This window comes from Cyclopterus lumpus, chromosome 13 (genome assembly GCF_009769545.1).
Source record: "Cyclopterus lumpus isolate fCycLum1 chromosome 13, fCycLum1.pri, whole genome shotgun sequence".
NCBI classification, from domain to species: Eukaryota; Metazoa; Chordata; class Actinopteri; order Perciformes; family Cyclopteridae; genus Cyclopterus; species Cyclopterus lumpus.
The window spans coordinates 7,947,517-7,965,016 of record NC_046978.1 but is presented as its reverse complement, the minus strand read 5'-3'; the positions used below and the strand labels follow the sequence as shown (position 1 = coordinate 7,965,016).

General features: G+C 40.8%; 1 protein-coding gene across 1 annotated transcript in view; it reads left to right on the top strand.

The window, feature by feature from the left end:
- rpa1 (replication protein A1) overlaps nucleotides 1-17,500 on the top strand; it is a 22,859-nt gene that overhangs the window by 968 nt on the left and 4,391 nt on the right. The window contains exons 2-16 of the mRNA XM_034548446.1: nucleotides 236-283; nucleotides 719-797; nucleotides 1,016-1,124; nucleotides 1,274-1,362; nucleotides 1,531-1,605; nucleotides 2,792-2,906; nucleotides 3,401-3,503; nucleotides 3,634-3,702; nucleotides 3,997-4,189; nucleotides 5,080-5,216; nucleotides 6,892-7,040; nucleotides 12,306-12,432; nucleotides 15,249-15,425; nucleotides 16,265-16,372; nucleotides 16,662-16,748. Of these exons, the coding sequence (XP_034404337.1) occupies nucleotides 236-283; nucleotides 719-797; nucleotides 1,016-1,124; nucleotides 1,274-1,362; nucleotides 1,531-1,605; nucleotides 2,792-2,906; nucleotides 3,401-3,503; nucleotides 3,634-3,702; nucleotides 3,997-4,189; nucleotides 5,080-5,216; nucleotides 6,892-7,040; nucleotides 12,306-12,432; nucleotides 15,249-15,425; nucleotides 16,265-16,372; nucleotides 16,662-16,748 (1,665 nt within the window). The remainder of the gene's footprint in view (nucleotides 1-235; nucleotides 284-718; nucleotides 798-1,015; nucleotides 1,125-1,273; nucleotides 1,363-1,530; nucleotides 1,606-2,791; nucleotides 2,907-3,400; nucleotides 3,504-3,633; nucleotides 3,703-3,996; nucleotides 4,190-5,079; nucleotides 5,217-6,891; nucleotides 7,041-12,305; nucleotides 12,433-15,248; nucleotides 15,426-16,264; nucleotides 16,373-16,661; nucleotides 16,749-17,500) is intronic.

Sequence of the window (17,500 nt, the reverse complement as noted above, 5' to 3'; positions counted from 1 at the left end):
ATATATATGAATACCTGCTATGCATACATACATACATACAGGTCGATGTGTCCTTGAGCAAGCCACTTAACCCTGAAAGCCACTTAACCCTGAATTGTTCCCGCATAGCTGTGTCTACGGTGTATGCATGTAACACGATTGTAAGTCGCTTTGGATAAATGGAATCTAATATATATTCATAGATATATATTTTGCTGGTCACTTAGCAGACATTTATTTAAGTGTTTTCTTCCAGGCTCTTTCAAATGGCAATGGTGGTAACGACGCAGTGCTTCAGTTGGTGGTGAGTAAAACAACACACAATCTTTCATTAACATGACTGTTTAGCCAATACATCACTGCTGATCTAACATTTCCTGTATTTGGAATTTAACACCATACACAAAATCCAACATGTCTATTACATACGTACAGATTTAGGAAGCATTATGCAAACCAACGTTAGATTTTAAGGGTGGAAACCTACTGAAACTACATTTTAGACCATCACCCACAACTTATTATTGAGAATATATGACAATATTAGTAGTTTCAGGTTTAATGACAAAAGAAAGGCAAGGGACTAACATGTGTACATTTGTGAATGCACAATACATCAAGCTAACTCCGATGAGTGCTGTCATAGGATACAGAATGAGACAATTAGACAAACCTTATGTTTAATAACCGTTTAAAAAATATATATATTTAACCGTATCACTTGTTTATCACCTCTCAGAACATTCGCAAGATTGACAGTGGAAGTGGTCCTACTCGCTTTCGGGTGATGATGAGTGATGGACTGCACACTCTGTCTTGTAAGTTTGTACATTTGTATTACATAGAATAGATACAGAAAAGCAGATTAGTATCCATAATATAATACAATATCATGCTTTTTCAGCACTTTGATCAACTGCCTTTGATTTTGAATGTGCTATAATAATAAAGTTTGACTTGAAAACAGTTATTCCCTAGAACCCCCTTAGTTAAATGAACTAAGATTTTCTTCTCTCACTTTTCCACACCTCCGCAGCCTTCATGCTCTCAACGCAGCTGAACTTCATGGCTGAGGAGAACCTCCTGGCCCCGAACTGCATCTGCATTTTGAAGAAGCATGTGACCAATATACTGAAGGACAAACGGTATGCAGTTTTTCTGTACATGTTATTGTCGTATCAAGATTTTGACCACCCTCTGTATAGTTGTGTGGATGATGGTGACCATTATTATCTTCCAAATCTAAATGGATACAATGCTATTGTCTGTGGTTCACGGTGATGTCTCATTACAGACGGGTGGTGATCATTTTAGAAATTGAAGTCATCAAGCCTGCAAAAGATGTTGCTGGAAGAATAGGTGACCCTACTCCTTTTGCTGAGGGTAAGCCTTCAATTAACATTTCATGATAACATCTGCTACCTAATAATCCAATTTTGTCTTGTCGATCTTGTTAGTGAATATGATGTGATGTGAGATTGATGTTTACATATAGGTTGGTCTTAATGGGTCATAAATGCAGCCAATACTAATGTCAAATCTTCCTCGCAGGTCAGATCAAAGGCCCGCAGTCGGCACCAAACCCTGAAACCCGCCAACCACTACAGCAGCAAGTTAAAAATGAAGGTGAGGGCAAGTGTTTATTTTAACTCTTGAGCATGATGTAAAATGGGTGAACATTTACAATTTACATTTTGTGGAAGATACTGTGCACACAGTTCGTAAATATCCACCAGATGGCGGCATTCCCGTTGCTTTCTCTAAGCTGGGTGAACCACAGATTTACATGTCACCTGTAATTTTAAGGCTTGTTGAGGACCATTTTTATTTTAAGCTTTCTCAAGGGTTTTTTCACAGTGTTATTGACCCTCAATTCTCCGGAGCTGACCCGTTTCATGTAAATGCTTGGTATCATAAACTTTAACAACTAATAGCTTGTTTCGATGAGTAGGTCTGTGCCCGTCAATCATAGTGTTTATCTTTTTTTGGAAGCACAGTTGAATATGCAAACAAACACCCTGTAGCACAGACAACCTGGAGAGTGCATTTTGACACCATGAGCAAACAGATTTGTTTTTCAAGTTTGTTCATGTCAGAGATAAACAGTGGATCACAGCATCGCAAATAACTTGAATCAGGAAAGATGTGCAGACAGAGAGGTTTTGCTGTCTTCTAGTGTGTCATAGCAGGTATTCATCCCTTTAATCTTCCATGTGGGTATTGAGGTTGTGGCAAGCATCCTCCTAATCAGCACAGTCGTTGTTCATTTCTCTGTGTGTGCTGGTTGATCTGGAGGCTTAATTACCAGAAGTGCAGTGGTTGGCAAAGTGGGAGGACTTAAGTGGACACTTTGAACTCTAATCCTCCACGTGAGACGCACACAAATCAAATGTGCAGCGCTGGTTCAAATGGAAAATCTCAAAGTCAGGCAGCACAGCTCTCCTGGGGAAGAACAGATCCAGTTCGTTATAGCATTTCACACTCTGCCCTGATTCTGTGAAATGTGAATCATCCCTCTTCCCAAAACCGCTGGATCACACATCTCCACCAACTTGACTTGACAAGATTTTGAGTCATTCCTCTTGCTCGACTCGAGAGCTAACAGTGGTAGAGTATCTTTAAGTCATTAGGGTCTTCTTTGATGGAACTTCCCTCGTTATGTGAGATAATTACAGTGATCGAGCAGTTGCAATCCAAAGAAATTAGATTTTTTGAATTCGTCTCTGTTGAATAATGTATGTGCCTCTCTCTTGACTTCTCTCCATCACTGCTCTTCATTGATCATTTATTTCTCTCTTCATTCTTTCAACAGTGCACAAAGGTTTCAATAGAGACTTTGGGAAAAAGCCCCCATCTGCTATGCCCAGTACTCCAGGTGGCAGCTCTAAAGTTGTGCCCATCGCCAGCCTCAACCCCTATCAGTCCAAGTGAGTATGTTTCCCAGTCAGTCGGCAATGTCAGGGCATGTCATTAGGTTGACATGTTTGGTAACAACAGACATATGATTTGATACAACTTTGATATGATAAAAACAACTCAATAATATTGCTATTATTTACTTCCACAAAATCAGTGGAAATGCAAAAGCTCTCTGACACGCATCTTAAATATAAAATAACCATTAAAATGATCAAATATGTTTAATACAACTATTATTAAAAACAACTATTTTAAAACGGTTCCTGCATCCTGAAGTCCTCCGACGCTTCAGCACTTTTGGTTGGCTGTGGTGCTGCCCTAAACATTTTTTTTATATCGTTCAGGCAACATGCACAGATTATTAAAAGGTTGCGTTGATAAATAAATGCATGAATCAATGAATACAAAAATGCAAATGTAGGGTTTGAATGTCATCCCATGAGGTGCTCTAGAAATGAACATTACTGACACGAGTAACCTCAAACTTCTTGTTGTCCCGCAGGTGGACTATCCGTGCTCGTGTAACCAACAAGAGCAGCATCCGTACATGGAGCAACTCTCGTGGTGATGGCAAACTCTTCTCCATGGAGATTGTGGATGAGAGTGTGAGTATTATTGTGGTCCCAGTGTTGATTCTTATGCTGTAAGAATAAACTGCAAGATATTATGAGTTGGACATCTTCTACTGTCCCTGGCATACTTAATATATTAACCAACTTTTCTATTTCATTACAGGGAGAGATAAGAGTGACTGGTTTTAACCAAGAGGTGGACAAGTTCTTCAGCCTGGTTGAGGTTGGCAAGGTGATGTTCCTCCAGATAAGGATTCAGCACAGAATGTCCTAATTATCATAACTGACGGATTTGCCTCAGACTGTTCTATCAACGGCTGCCAGTACTTTGGGAGTTAAAACCACAGTCTATGAATGAGTCATCTGGCTACACTGTACCCCAACAATAAGCGGCTTATGATCATCTGCCAGCCTTTGTTGATCCCCACCGACTGCCTGAAGTCATATCTTGTTTGCACCATTCAGTCAGGTGAAATGTTCTCCAGATCTCTGAATAACACGTGGTATATCCATCTGTGTGGGTCAGGTCTACTATGTCTCCAAGGGCTCCCTGAAGATCGCCAACAAGCAGTACACATCGGTGAAGAATGACTATGAGATGACTCTCAGTGGAGAATCCACCATCATCCCCTGTGAAGACAGCAGTGATGTTCCGGTGATGCAGTGTGACTTTGTCTCTATTGGTGACCTGGAAAACCGCGAAAAAGATTCCATCATTGGTAAGGATCTACACGTGCATTTCTGAACCCAACATGTGTCATTAAAACCTCAGATCAGATCTGTTTTTTTCCTCATGTTACCAGATTGTATTTTTAGTGGAAAATACTGAAGAGCCTGCTGAGGCGTTCCCAAGCACCCAATCATAAGTTATCATGAGCAGAGGTTAGAGTTTGTAGCTGAAAGTAGAGCCGGATATGCTGCGAGGTTGAGGTAATCGCAGCACACGAGCAGAGATAAATGTGGCATTAATAATACTGATGACACTAATAGCCTGTAGTGCAGATTGACTATTGAGCCGATGAGAAAATGAGAACCTAATGCCATAGGTAAAATGAAGTGATATTAAGGAGTCTTCGGCATGTAATTCTTTTAATGAAGACTGCGGCTTGTACTGCTATTTGAGTCATTTCTCTCCAGCTTACCAGTAGGCATTCAACATTAAGTTTTATTCATCATCGTTAATGCATCTTAAACCCCTTTACTCTGTGCGGATGGGGTGAGTAATGTTCGTGCCACTCTTGCACATTCACAAATAAATGGCTCTGCGTTTATCATGCTTGACTACATCAGTCAACAAAGTATGCTTGATGAAGTGCATTGGTGGAAACAATTAAAGCCTATTTCTTGGATTCGCTCCAACATTATGGATGCAAGTGCCTGGTGCACAGGTCAGTGCACCTGATTTTGAAATGAATGAATGAATCACTTATTTCCCATGAGCCAATTTGTGCCGGAAACCACGTGACCTAGAATGACCTGTGGGCATAAACACACTCAATATTTATGATATGTATATTTGGAAACAATTTAACTGAATCATTTCGGTTGGAAATGGAGAAATGGATCCAGTCCCTGCTGCTAATGTACTGGTTTATATCTTCTATTGCAGATGTGATTGGAGTGTGTAAGAGTGTGGACGAAGTGACCCGCCTCACCACCAAGTCAAACAAGGAAGTGTCCAAGAGGACACTCAACTTGATGGACATGTCTGGAAAGTTGGTGACTGTCACGCTGTGGGGAGAGGAAGTGAGTAAAGACATTTGATGGGGAGTAAAACCTGGAATGAGGAAGAGCAAGTCGTGTCTGGAGCTTTTTAAAATAGGTGCTGAAAATCAATACCTGCCTTTTTATAATGCATAGACATGCTTATTGTTATGGTTAAGCTTTCCCCACAGAGCATTTGTCCTTTCAAGTGCTCACCTGAGAGCAACCTTTTACTCTAAACGACTGAAGCTGAACCGAAGCCAGACCTCACATGCCGAGGGTGAACACAAGGACATGAGTAGCTCCAATATAAAACGCCTACAATAAAAGCTACCGTTTGTGAAGCTCATAATGTTCAGTCATTGGTGAGACCATGTCAGCAATCTGTTTAATTAGAAAGGGTTGTTCAACACATTAACTGATCACTGTTCAGCAGTTTGAGAGCCAAAGAAATGCAATAATGTGTGCAGTGTTTAATGGAGGTTGAAGTGGATGTGGTTGAAATCGTCTACTGACTTCCCTGTCACGGGGTGATAACGTAACTGCCCGTGCAGTTGATATTTTACCTTTTGGCTCAGAGGGACTGTGTTGAGTTTACCACCATTTCTTTCCTCCTGACAGGAAGCACAGTGTTCCCTGTTTGTCCGACACATAGCCCTTTTCCACAGGGATCTGCTGAGGTTCACACGATGCTTAGTTTATAAAGAACAATAGCAATGCAAAGAAGCAAGCGTTGGAGATATTTTTCCCTGTCACTGAAGGCTGCACTGTTGCCCCCCCCTTCCTCTCTGTTATTGTTTTTTATTAGTTGGGGCCTTGGGTTATTACAGTAAAGAAACCTGAAAACCTCATACAATTGGAAAAAACCTTTTCTCTAATAATTTGGAAGTAATTTTAGAACTGAACTAATTAAAAATATGCAGCGAGGTTTGTCTTTTGGTTGTTCAGTCGGTCCAGCTCTTTGGTTCAGACTGAAATGTCTTACTACTATTTGATGGATTACGTTTCATGGTCCTCAGATGATGAACCATAAAGTCTTTGGCTATCCCTAGACCTTTCCTTTAGTTCAATGAAATATCTTTATATCTCTATATGCAGGATTGCCATGACATTTCTTAGACATTTATGTTGCTAAAAAGGATAAATAGTGAAAACTTTATTTCAGGTCTAAATGTCAGGTTGTCAAATTCTTTGATTTGAAATACTTGGATACTAAATGACATTCCCATCAGCCTCCACTGTAGGGCTGTGCTAAGTGCTAATCTAACATGCTAAACTGAGATGGTGAACATGATTGACATTATACCTGCTAATCATCAGCATGTTGGCATTGCCAATATGAGCCACTTTTGAGAAAATGGTTTAAAAACAAGAATTTAGAATCCCAGGCTGAAAGCCTAATATAATAGGATGCATGATTTGATGCTGTAATGGCCATGGGATCGGAAATGTAAACAAGTTTTAGTGGGGACATTTTTGTGTGTCTGTATTTTGGCTGCACAGTTTATTCTATATTTTTTAATTAAAGCTGAGGTTCCACATCCAAATTTCCGAAAGAAAAATGTATGCCATTTACATTAAAATGTCCGTCGTGATGCAAGGGGGTTAGAAAGTAGCAACAAATAGCTTGATAAACCAAACGGAAGCAATGAAATTCAGACAAATAAAAAGCAAACAAAGTTATAATGAGTGTTTCCATATCTCTTGTTTTGTGTAGGCAGAAAAGTTTGACGGATCCGCACAGCCCATTTTAGCCATAAAGGGAGCGAAGCTTTCGGACTATGGTGGCCGGTCCCTCTCGGCATCCTTCAGCAGCACCCTGATAATCAACCCAGACATCCCTGAGGCTTATAAGCTCAGAGGCTGGTAAGTGAGCCTGGATTTCAGAGATAATGCAGGGCAGAGAATTGCTCATTTGTTCTAGCAACTGTGTACCGCTGACAAAGTACTTCCATTGCAGGTATGAAACATGATATATATTAAACCAGAGGGCTTTTTCTTATTTATTTCACCCGCTGTAAGATTCTTGCATGCAAGTATTGCTTTTGAAATTGGAGAACTCTAAGGATTTAAATGGTTGTAAGAGTGCATGCTTTGATTCGCATTATCAAGATTAGTTTCACCCCATTAGCCACAATGTGTGAGGGTCCAGGGGGGTGGGGGTGCCTTAATGAAGCATTACATATAAATGGAAATCATACTTGATCTGTGGAAATGCGTTTTTTTTCTTCTTCCACTAAACACCTTTCCAGATGAAATCCAGACAAATTTCTGTGTGATTTTATGTTGATTGTCACATTTCTTTTGCCTTGGTGTGTGTCTTATATCCGTGTTTTTGGCAAGATATCTTTCTTCTTAAACAAATCAGAGGAGTTATCTTTCGTACTTGTAGACATGCATATTGCACTAGTAGAACTATTTAATAGAATTACCACAGCTGACTGCAGTCGAAGTATTGTACACTAACACAATTAAGTTATTCCTTGAAGATTTTTGGCTATTCTTGCAATGGAAAAGAAACATTTTAAGACCAATGCTTTCATCTTTAATCTGGGTTCCTGTGTCAGTTCCTTGATTTCTAAATGATCCCCTCTCCCTGGTGCACAACATGACAAAAACAATAATCATGCACTGTATTTATCTGTTTTGTTGCTTTTGTTATCTACTTTTAAACAAAGACATCACCTCGTCAGTGTGAGGTGACGTGTTAGGTGGCGGTGTGAAGTGGTACAGGTGAGGCAGTGGAGGTTGAATCCTGCTCCAGCGCTGTGGCGAACGGATCTGTCCTCATAGAGCCCACTTCGACAGGTGTGGCCGTGATCAGAGGACCTGATCTGCATAATCGGAGCAGAAAATTGTGCAAGTGAGAAAGAGGCAAATCACAAAATATGCTCAAACGTACTTCTTTAATCAGACGACTTGGCACAGTAATTTCTTGATGATGGTGTTACCACCAGCCTCTGGCTTCTCTGAATATATTTTTTTAAATTTAATTTCTTAGAATGCCAAGTACTGTTTTTTAAAATAAATGTTATATGTTATAGGACATCGCTGCTGGAGCATAGTCTTTTCAAACGTCCTGTGCTCTTTTCTGTTTAATAACAGAAGGTCATTGGCATGGTGATTTTCAACGGGGTCCCTCGACCTCTCAACTCAATATATATTAGAATATGTCCCCAATTTCACAAGGTAGGAAAGCTGAGACTCTTTAGTCACCAGTGAGTCTATTTCATGTGTGATGACGGTCGTCCCTTTAGTAGCCATTTTACAAAGACTTTTGTTTGATGGTCTGAACTTGATGTCACTGTAAAATGACCTGTTGTGACCTCTAGAATAATGAGGATGATGATAATAGGCCTCATGAAACTTTACAACTAGAGAGCATTCAGCAAATAGGGGTACAGTCCCAAACATAGCTGGATGCTCGTGGCGGAAGACATCTCTTATTATTTAACAAGCCGACTAGGTGACAGTGTTCTTGTTACTTAATAGTCAACAAGTTTGTGAGACTTGTTAGTTAAAAATATTCTCCCCTGAAAGAATTAGCGGAAATGTCTCATCTTCTCATTTCACTCTGGGGAAGAAAGCGAGTGAGCGTTTTTATTCTTTTGAGGCAGGTCTTACTGTGTCATGGTGGATATAGGCTGAACCAGCACATTTTAGGATTATTCTTTACCGACTTGTCATTAGAGAGTTCCTCATTGGCTTGGTTTCTTAACCTTATGTTTTTAATAATTTGTATTTATTCTTGAGTGGTCAAACCAAATCTGTGAAGCAAATGGTATCAAATCCAAAATAGCTGGAACAACTTAATTTGATGAACCAATTTCTATTTCATATATATAACCAGAACTAGAACTTAACTCTTAAATTAGATTCTTCTGTTGCTTTATCTACTACTACGGAGGAATCTCTTTGGTCAACGGGTACCTGCAAGTTTTGCAAGCATCAACAGTTAAAAAGTGAAGACAAAATCGTTGTACTGCTGTGAAGAAGATGGAGAGAATAGCCTCCTTACTGGTTTAGCTTTATTCGAAGGCTTCTTTATGGCGATGATATCTAGTGATGATGACAAACAAGTTGTTAGTGAGTTTTCACTCCCAGCTGTTAAATACATATTGTGTGCTTGTTGTGCCACTGATACGTCTGGTTCTCAGGGTGGTAGCCATCCACAAGCGTGTCTCTTAATGACTGTTCTGTAAGCCAAGATCTGACTAAAACAGAACAAGGAAGCAAATCAATTAAACTCTAAATCAAGCTTTTGATGATCATATTTTGCACAGAAGAACCCAAATTCTTTTCTCCCACAGCCCAACACGGATACAGTACACCAAGGCTGCTGACACATTGTTTTACTCATGCAGAGGCGTCTTAATTTGATTTAGTTTTGGCGCAGACCTTTGGGACTTCCTCAAATGAATAGTCTTTCCCTGGTGGGCTATTGACTCAAACTCATGCAGAGTATTAGTCATTTCGCTCAGCACTTTCCAATGTGCTTATACATAAGAATTCTGCACTCTGCTGGTGTGCATGTGCTCTCTTGTTGAGAGTTGTTGACACAGGTTGCCAACTTGACATTAAATCTACACTAAGTTCCTATTTGTGAACATTATCAGTGTAACGCAATCTGACTTCACATTCACCCTTTGGTCCATCTCAGTGTCAAGACGCATTTGGCCATTAGGTGGCAACAGCTCATTTAGAGACCTGTCACTTCTCTGGTTACTACTCAAGCTGACCGTTTCTCTGTCTTTATCATGACTCCACTATTTACACATGTACAGGCCACAGCGTTATGGTTGTGACATAAATCATGTCAGCTCAGAAGCCAACAAGCGTTAACGCAGTAGTCTAATGAATATGATGCCTCGGTATTTAGTTGACTTACTTTTCCCACGTTTCCTTTTGCTGTATTGATTGGAAAAAAGAAAAGTGGCAGATTTACTAGCTGAATTGCTGGTGTTGAGGTTATTAGCTGAACTGAATTATTAACTCACTGATAACCTTTGAGCATGAACATTGTTCACAATTTTCTGACATTCTATAAGATTAATCAACGATGAAAACAAAGATTATATATTATTCGCGAAAATAAGATATTTTGTCAAAGTCAAAATACTAATCAAAGCTACAATTTGTTTAATTTACAGAAGGCTGATATAGATGTTAACTTTATTAGGCACAGAGACTAATAATAATTAATTTAAAACTGCAAAATTATTTTAACAAAGTACTATAGCAATACATTTTGGTTCTCTTTTTCCACAATAGATATATATATACTCTGGAGCTCTGTATATGACACACATTAAAATTCAATGTTTGTGACAGTGGTGAGAATTTACTCTTTAATGAAGAATTTTCCCAGGGTGTGGGAATGACAGGGGAAAAATAGATTGCTGTATTGTTTTTTTTTATTCAACAGCGTTCTCTGACTCATTTTATAAATGTAGCCTGTGTGATGTGATCTTTCCATTATGAGGACAGAGAATCACTTTGCTGTCATTCGGCTCAAATGATAGAAAGAGACAACACGCGTAAAACCACGTCTGTGGCGTCCTCGTTACTGGAAGCTCAATGTTTGACCACATGCCGCTCACTTCAGATGAAGAGGCTAACTAATATTATTTAATTGTGTTGGTGGCGTTTGCCAATCGCAGCCCAGTCATCAGGGTCTCTGCCCAGAGCTGAGAACCCTGCTGACTGAGTCTGTCCCATCAGCCCCTCGTGCCTCTTCATCTGACGCGTCTCTTCTCCCGTCCTGTCCCTGTTCATTGATACGCTGACATTTGACATGTCTACGGCAGGCGCATGCATGTCTGCCAGGCCTCCAGTCATCTCTCTTGGTGTTCCTGCAGATAGTTTGTCTCACTGACGCCACGCTGCTCCCAGCTGGGATCTGCCTGCTATCAGTTGTCTGGCGCTTGTCTTCAGCCAGGTCTAACGTGTCCTCGTTTTCTTTCCTTCATTTCGATCGCTGTCTATTGTGCCATTTCTATTTCCTGTGTTCCTCACTGTCTTTATGATTTATTTAAAACCAGCAGGGGATTTAAATGAATTAATTTAAGTGGTGGTATCTTGATTGTTTTATACCTGTCAGATCAGGTGTTCAGAGCAGCCATGTAACACTGTGAAGCCTGACTAGTCTGGAGGGCTTACCTTATTTTACTATGTTGCCACTACATTTTTCTCCCCTTTAGAACATGTCTTTGGAGAGGAGCCATGACAGAAAACCCTATCTCCATTTAGTCCGATCTTCTCACAAGTTCCTAACAGGGTGCAGGCTCAGTTAAAGCAGAGCAGTGCAGGTACACCCGTGAGGAATCTGGTGCCACCATAAAAAACTGCTCACATTTATCAATGTGGGAAATTGGCAGCCTGTGCGTCGCTTTGGCCACACACGTTAATGGGGATATTTTCTATTAGTCATGCCTCCAGGAGCAAAGCATGCTCTCGCTGTATTTACAACCCGACCTCCCCATTGTGCGCCACTCTGCCTTATGGCCAAACAGATTAGCAAGATCTATTGATCCCTGTGACCATTTTAAACTGTTATTTGCTTTCCCCACTGCATTTGACCTCCACTCATCTTCTTCTCCTCTGCCTCCTCTCTTGCTTCTTCCTTTGGTCTTCCCTGAAAATGGGTTTCTGATCAGCCCTGACTATGGCCAGCTCATCTGTCATTTCACAAGCTTCTCAGCTGAGCCAGCCTTGCTTTGACAAACACAAATGGATGCTCTGCCTGGAACAAGAGTTTTATTTTATTTTTTGTATTCAAATGAATAAAGCAGCAACCAGAAGTAGGCCTCAATATGCCAACATTATGAATCTCTTGTGTGGAAGTACAGCTTTCTTGAATTTTATTTTTAACCAGGTAAATATGCTTTGTGGCATTTTTAAGTGAAAAATTGTGAAAATTGTTTTGTCCTCTATCACTTTCAACTAAAATCTCTGTTTTGTGGCTCAGTCAGATATAATAAACTGGAATATCCCATATACCAGCTTGGACTTGGCAAAAGTTATGTGAGCAATGATGGACAGATGATTGTATAAAGATTATAATTATTAGTTGCAGCTTCACTTGGTCGACTGACTGGGTACAAATCGGCCGGTATTCGTTCTGTCAAACAGGTATGACAAGGAGGGCCACGCCCTGGATGGACAGTCTGTGACGGAGGTGAAAGGCAGCGGGGGAGGACTCACCAACTGGAAGACCCTGTCTGACGTTAAGACGGAGCACCTGGGACATGGAGACAAGGTACACACATGCTCAGCTTAGCCTTGATGTGCTCAAACACTCACGCAATTGTAACCCCAGACGTATTGTTATTCTTTGAAGATATTCAAGGACAAACTGAAAGCCTGCCGTTGAATCCCAAACAATAAATATGAAGGTGCTCAGTCAATCTGCATTTATTAACAACTCGCAGTGTATGTCAATACAGTACTAAATGAATGAATAGTCAGATATCCGGGTCCAGCCCTACTCGCTTTAATGTAACCGTGTCACTCTGCAAAGGTACTTTTGGCTACATCAGAATGATGAATCTACTAAATTATTGACTCAGAAAATCACTGCACCCCCAGGTATGCGTGTTTAAAAATCCACATTATTGTGCTGTCCTCTCAAAGTCTTGTATTGTTATGGGGAAAGACACATTCATTCCTGGTATTGATTACTAAGATTTCACCGGTTCTATTTGCTCTCTGAAATGCAATTACTGCCCTTGGATAAGTAAAGTAATGTGTTTGCTAATTTACCCTTTTTTTATTTATACCTTTGAGGGAAATGGTGCTCACAGAAGTGAATGTTGTCTGGAGCGGATAATGTAAATTGTAATTTCAAACAATCTGCACAATAGTAATCATCACAGTATGATGAAAGTATCCCATTAAGACTATAGGACAATTAATAGATGGAAACAATTATGATGAGATGCAAGAAGCTCAGAAGAAAAACAACCAAATGCAAAAATAAATAGGATATAATCAGAGTAGCAGTTATCTCTACGTCCAAAGTGATTTGAATACAGTGTTGAAACTCTGCTTGCTTCTCTGCTGCCCGAGGCTGTGAGTGACCCCCGCCCAACATGTGTTACGATCTTAATTCTTTCTGAAATGGCCACAACTGCAGGATCCCCAGTATCCGATAGTAGGCTGGTTGCTTCCTTATCATTCCTCTTTTAGACTAGCCACTTCAGCTATTCTATCATGTACAGGCCTACAAATCAGCTCAAGCAGCCCCATCTATTTCGTACTCTTAAATTCCAAACCCCAAATCCTGACACTGTATTAGCCCCCTGTCGGGCGAAGGGCTTCTCGTGGCATTAGCTTCCTGCCGTTCAGGAGGAAAAGGTTTGACCCTGGGCTATGGAGGCTCTTGCTTCGCCTCAGCATGGCGTGTGATGAGGCCCGGTACTGACAGGGGTTGAGGACGGCCTTGGTTCAGCTCCTTTGAGACATCCGATACACAGGGGCATGAGGGTCAGACCTCTCAAACCCCCCCTAACCAAAGTCTGTTGCAATTAATTGTGCCTGTCACAAAGCCTTTGTGTCACAATCTCAAGTTTCCACATGGCTCCCGTGCCCTCTCTGACAGTCGGTGGTCACCCTCCTCTTGTTGGCTTGACACTGCATTTGTAAAGGCCCATGACAGTGGCTGGAAACAAGTTCTTCTGTGGCAGCCCTGGTCAGTCACACACTAATTGAAGAGGGATTTACTTGATTAATTGCACCTCATTTAGCAGAGGTTGATGTCTGGGGTTGTTTTTTGTAAATCAAAACAAGGTTGTTTTGTTGCTGTCATCTACCACATGTAAGGGCTTTTTTTGTCAATCCAAAATGACGCAAAATATCATAGTCCTGTTCTAGAAGTTAATTGGGGTCGAATTTCTTTTGCATACTAATGGAATGCTTGGAAATTATTTATTTTTATTGTTTTGGGAAATCTATATCTTTTAATAAGTTGTTTTTCTTTATTTTTTATTCAAGCTCAAAATACCACTCAGCAAAGTATCTTGATTGTGTGTTAATTTTGATATGCCATATTACAATATTTAGTCTCATATTACGATGTGTTTTCTTTGCCTGGTTTTAATCGCTGCTTTACAATAAAGTGGTGGAATTATCTGAACTTACCAGTGTTCTCACTGTTCTATTGACCCATTTAGTAATTATATCCACATTACTGATTATTTATCAAACATCTCGGTGTGTAAATATACTGTGAAAGCACCAATAGTTGACTAGTTGATGATTGATTTTCTCCATATCACCCAGCCCTAGTTTCTCCTTCTCAGTCCTTTTGGAGAAACTCTAAATACAGATGACTTGCGTGTTTCTTCACAATAAACAGTCTTACATTTACATGGTGGCATTAATGATTGGTTGATGTACTTAAGTCACCAAGCTGACGGGCCTTTTGCGCTGCTGCCTGACCCTGAACTGGCCTTAAGCCTTTATCAAAGTGGCATCGTCTCCTTCCTGTTGTCACAGCCAATGTAGAGGTTAGTAGGCGAGGGCGACTCTGTCTGAAACAATTAGCTGTTAGGGTGCAACAGCTATCTGTCGAGTAGACTAGGGTCCACCCTTCATGACGAGGAGAAGTAATGTGCCTCATCTGCAAACATGTTGGAACCATTCGTCCCTTCAAGCATATCCAGAGCGGCTTCTTGCATCCACCCACTTCTATCCAATGTGAAATTCATGTCGCTTGGTTGGGTGTTTTCCATGCAGACTAAGAATGTTTCCTGAAGGCTGTTTGTGTGCAGTCTATTTCAAAGGTTTGCTTGTTCCCCATAAACGTGGCAGCGACCTCACAAGTATGCATTTGTGTCGGAGCCATTAGGATTCTGGTTGGGAGTACAACTCCTGCATCTGCTCCACAAAAGTTGCTTCCTGACTGTTCACATACACCATTAACCGCTCCTAAAATGCCCTCTTATTGTTTAATTTCATTCAGTTTTATTCCTAGTTTTCAACAGTCAACATATTTAACATCGAGCAAGAAGCACATTCCAGTAAGATTATTTGTATTTATATGAATATTTGTTTGTTTGTTTTCCCTTTTTTTAGGCGGACTACTACACCTGCATAGCTACCATAGTATACCTGCGCAAGGAAAACTGCCTTTACCAGGCCTGTCCCAGCCAAGACTGCAACAAAAAAGTGGTGGACCAGCAAAATGGCATGTTCCGCTGCGAAAAGTGTGACAAAGAGTTCCCTAACTTCAAGTACCGCCTCATCCTTTCTGTAAGTGACTCAGCACTGGCATCCCTAAAACTTCTAGCTGTGCCACACATGCACCCGCACACAAGCATTTATGCTAATACATATATCTTAAATGCCTGTTCCTGCTTAGTTTTGAGCAGCTGTCGCCACTGAGGCTATGCATATCATCCCTAAAGTCATTCTCATGGCCTTGTCTTTCTGCTCTCCTTCCTTACTGTCCTTATTCTGTCTCCTGGGACTCAAGCCCCCCTCTTCCCACTCTGGTTCAACATTGACCCAAGCTGCTCTATGCAGTTACATTTAGAAACATTTAAAGCAAACTGCGTTTTGTGTGACGCAGTGTGTAGTACTAATTTTAGAATTATTTAATTTTTTGTGAAAATCAGCCATGTAAGGTTAATTGCTGCCGCTTTCAAACTGTTAGTCCTTTTACAGAAAATGCATCGTTCGCAACCATCATTATTACGAAAGAACGAATCACAAGTACAAAACCTCACTTAGTCAGTCACAGAGAAATTTCAGCCAGGCTTCTGAACTAAGCGGCTTTTGTTTAGTGCCAGTCGACATATTATTCTTCACAAGCTCTAGCATAAGTCACAAATTTGCTTCCGCCGTATGTATCACAAGAGCATCGTGACTGTTTTTTTCCCAGGCTTTGCCAGCAGGATGTGGGCTAATTAGAGGATGTAACCATTTCTTAAGAGCAGAGAATGTACATATTTAAGCATACAGCAACCACTCTAACAAACAAGATGATGATTCCAAATTAAAACACAAGAACATTAATCTATGCTTGTGTACATGCATGTAACTTTTCTTCTAATTCACTCTTGCCTTTTCTTTTCTATATAATCCGATAGGCCAACATTGCAGATTACGCAGACAACCAGTGGGTCACTTGCTTCCAGGAGAGTGCAGAGGCCATCCTGGGCCAGAATGCAGCTTACCTGGGGCAGCTCAAGGACTCGGTGAGACTCTCCTCCCTGAATACAATACTGGCCTCCGGAAAAGAAGAGGCTTTGTTCCAGCCAGATATGCACGCTCACACGCTCCTGCACAGACCGATTTGTGTAAAAGACACCAAGTGTGCTTTGTTCCTTCCAGGCAAAATTATTTAAAAATCATCACAGTTTTCTTAGTAATTGAGTTGTCAGACACTTTTATTTTGCTCTCGAAACTTTTATGAAACTGAGACTTGATTAAACGAATGTGTATCTTTTTGAAATTGAGCCAATCAAATGTTTTTTTCGATTTCAGAACGAAGCTGCCTTTGATGAGGTCTTCCAACAAGCCAATTTCAACACTTTTGTCTTCCGCAGCAGAGTGAAGCTAGAAACATATAACGTGAGTAAAGCGGTAATTGTCTGATATAAGGCCGACAGGATTGCTGCACCGTATTGCAAAATATGCCTGTCTAGAAGACAGGGAGGGATACATATGCAGCCTCGATCCCCGGAACCACCGTCATTGCTTTGTAGACAGAAAATGCAGCCCATAAACAGGTTATTTATCCTTAAGTCGTTTGTGTTTTTCCTCCTTGATAGTTTTCTCATTCATTGACAGAACTACCCTGCTTTTTACTGACTGAGCCATCTCAACAAAATCAAAAAACAACACCCTCTTAAGTGTTTGTCTGAGATTGCTGCTCATTTTCAGTGGCTTTGCGAAGGGTGCACACACAGATTAGTTGTGGTCACTATTTCCGGAAGGCCACACAGATAGAGGTTTGTTTTGAGGGACGCACATAAAAGAATTGATTGGGCTGGGACTCAGAGCAGGAAGTATGGAGTGAAGGCCAGAGGCTCATCCGCCTTCAAACCACAGAAGAGGCCACTGTGTCTGTCACATTCAGCTCAGCATCCTAACTGCCAAATGCACTTCTACAAGCATGTATTGGCTGCTGCCTCCAGACTCGTATTCCTTCAACAGAGACACCTGCAACCCTCTTTCAGGTTGTTTTCTTCCCCTCAATGCTACAAGCCAGCCATTGTGCAATGCTCTACCATATTGTCATGTGTGCAATGTTGGATATGCTTGATGTCGGACAAAGGACGTAAATGACACCCATTCATCCTGTTGCATCACCGTGAGACTAA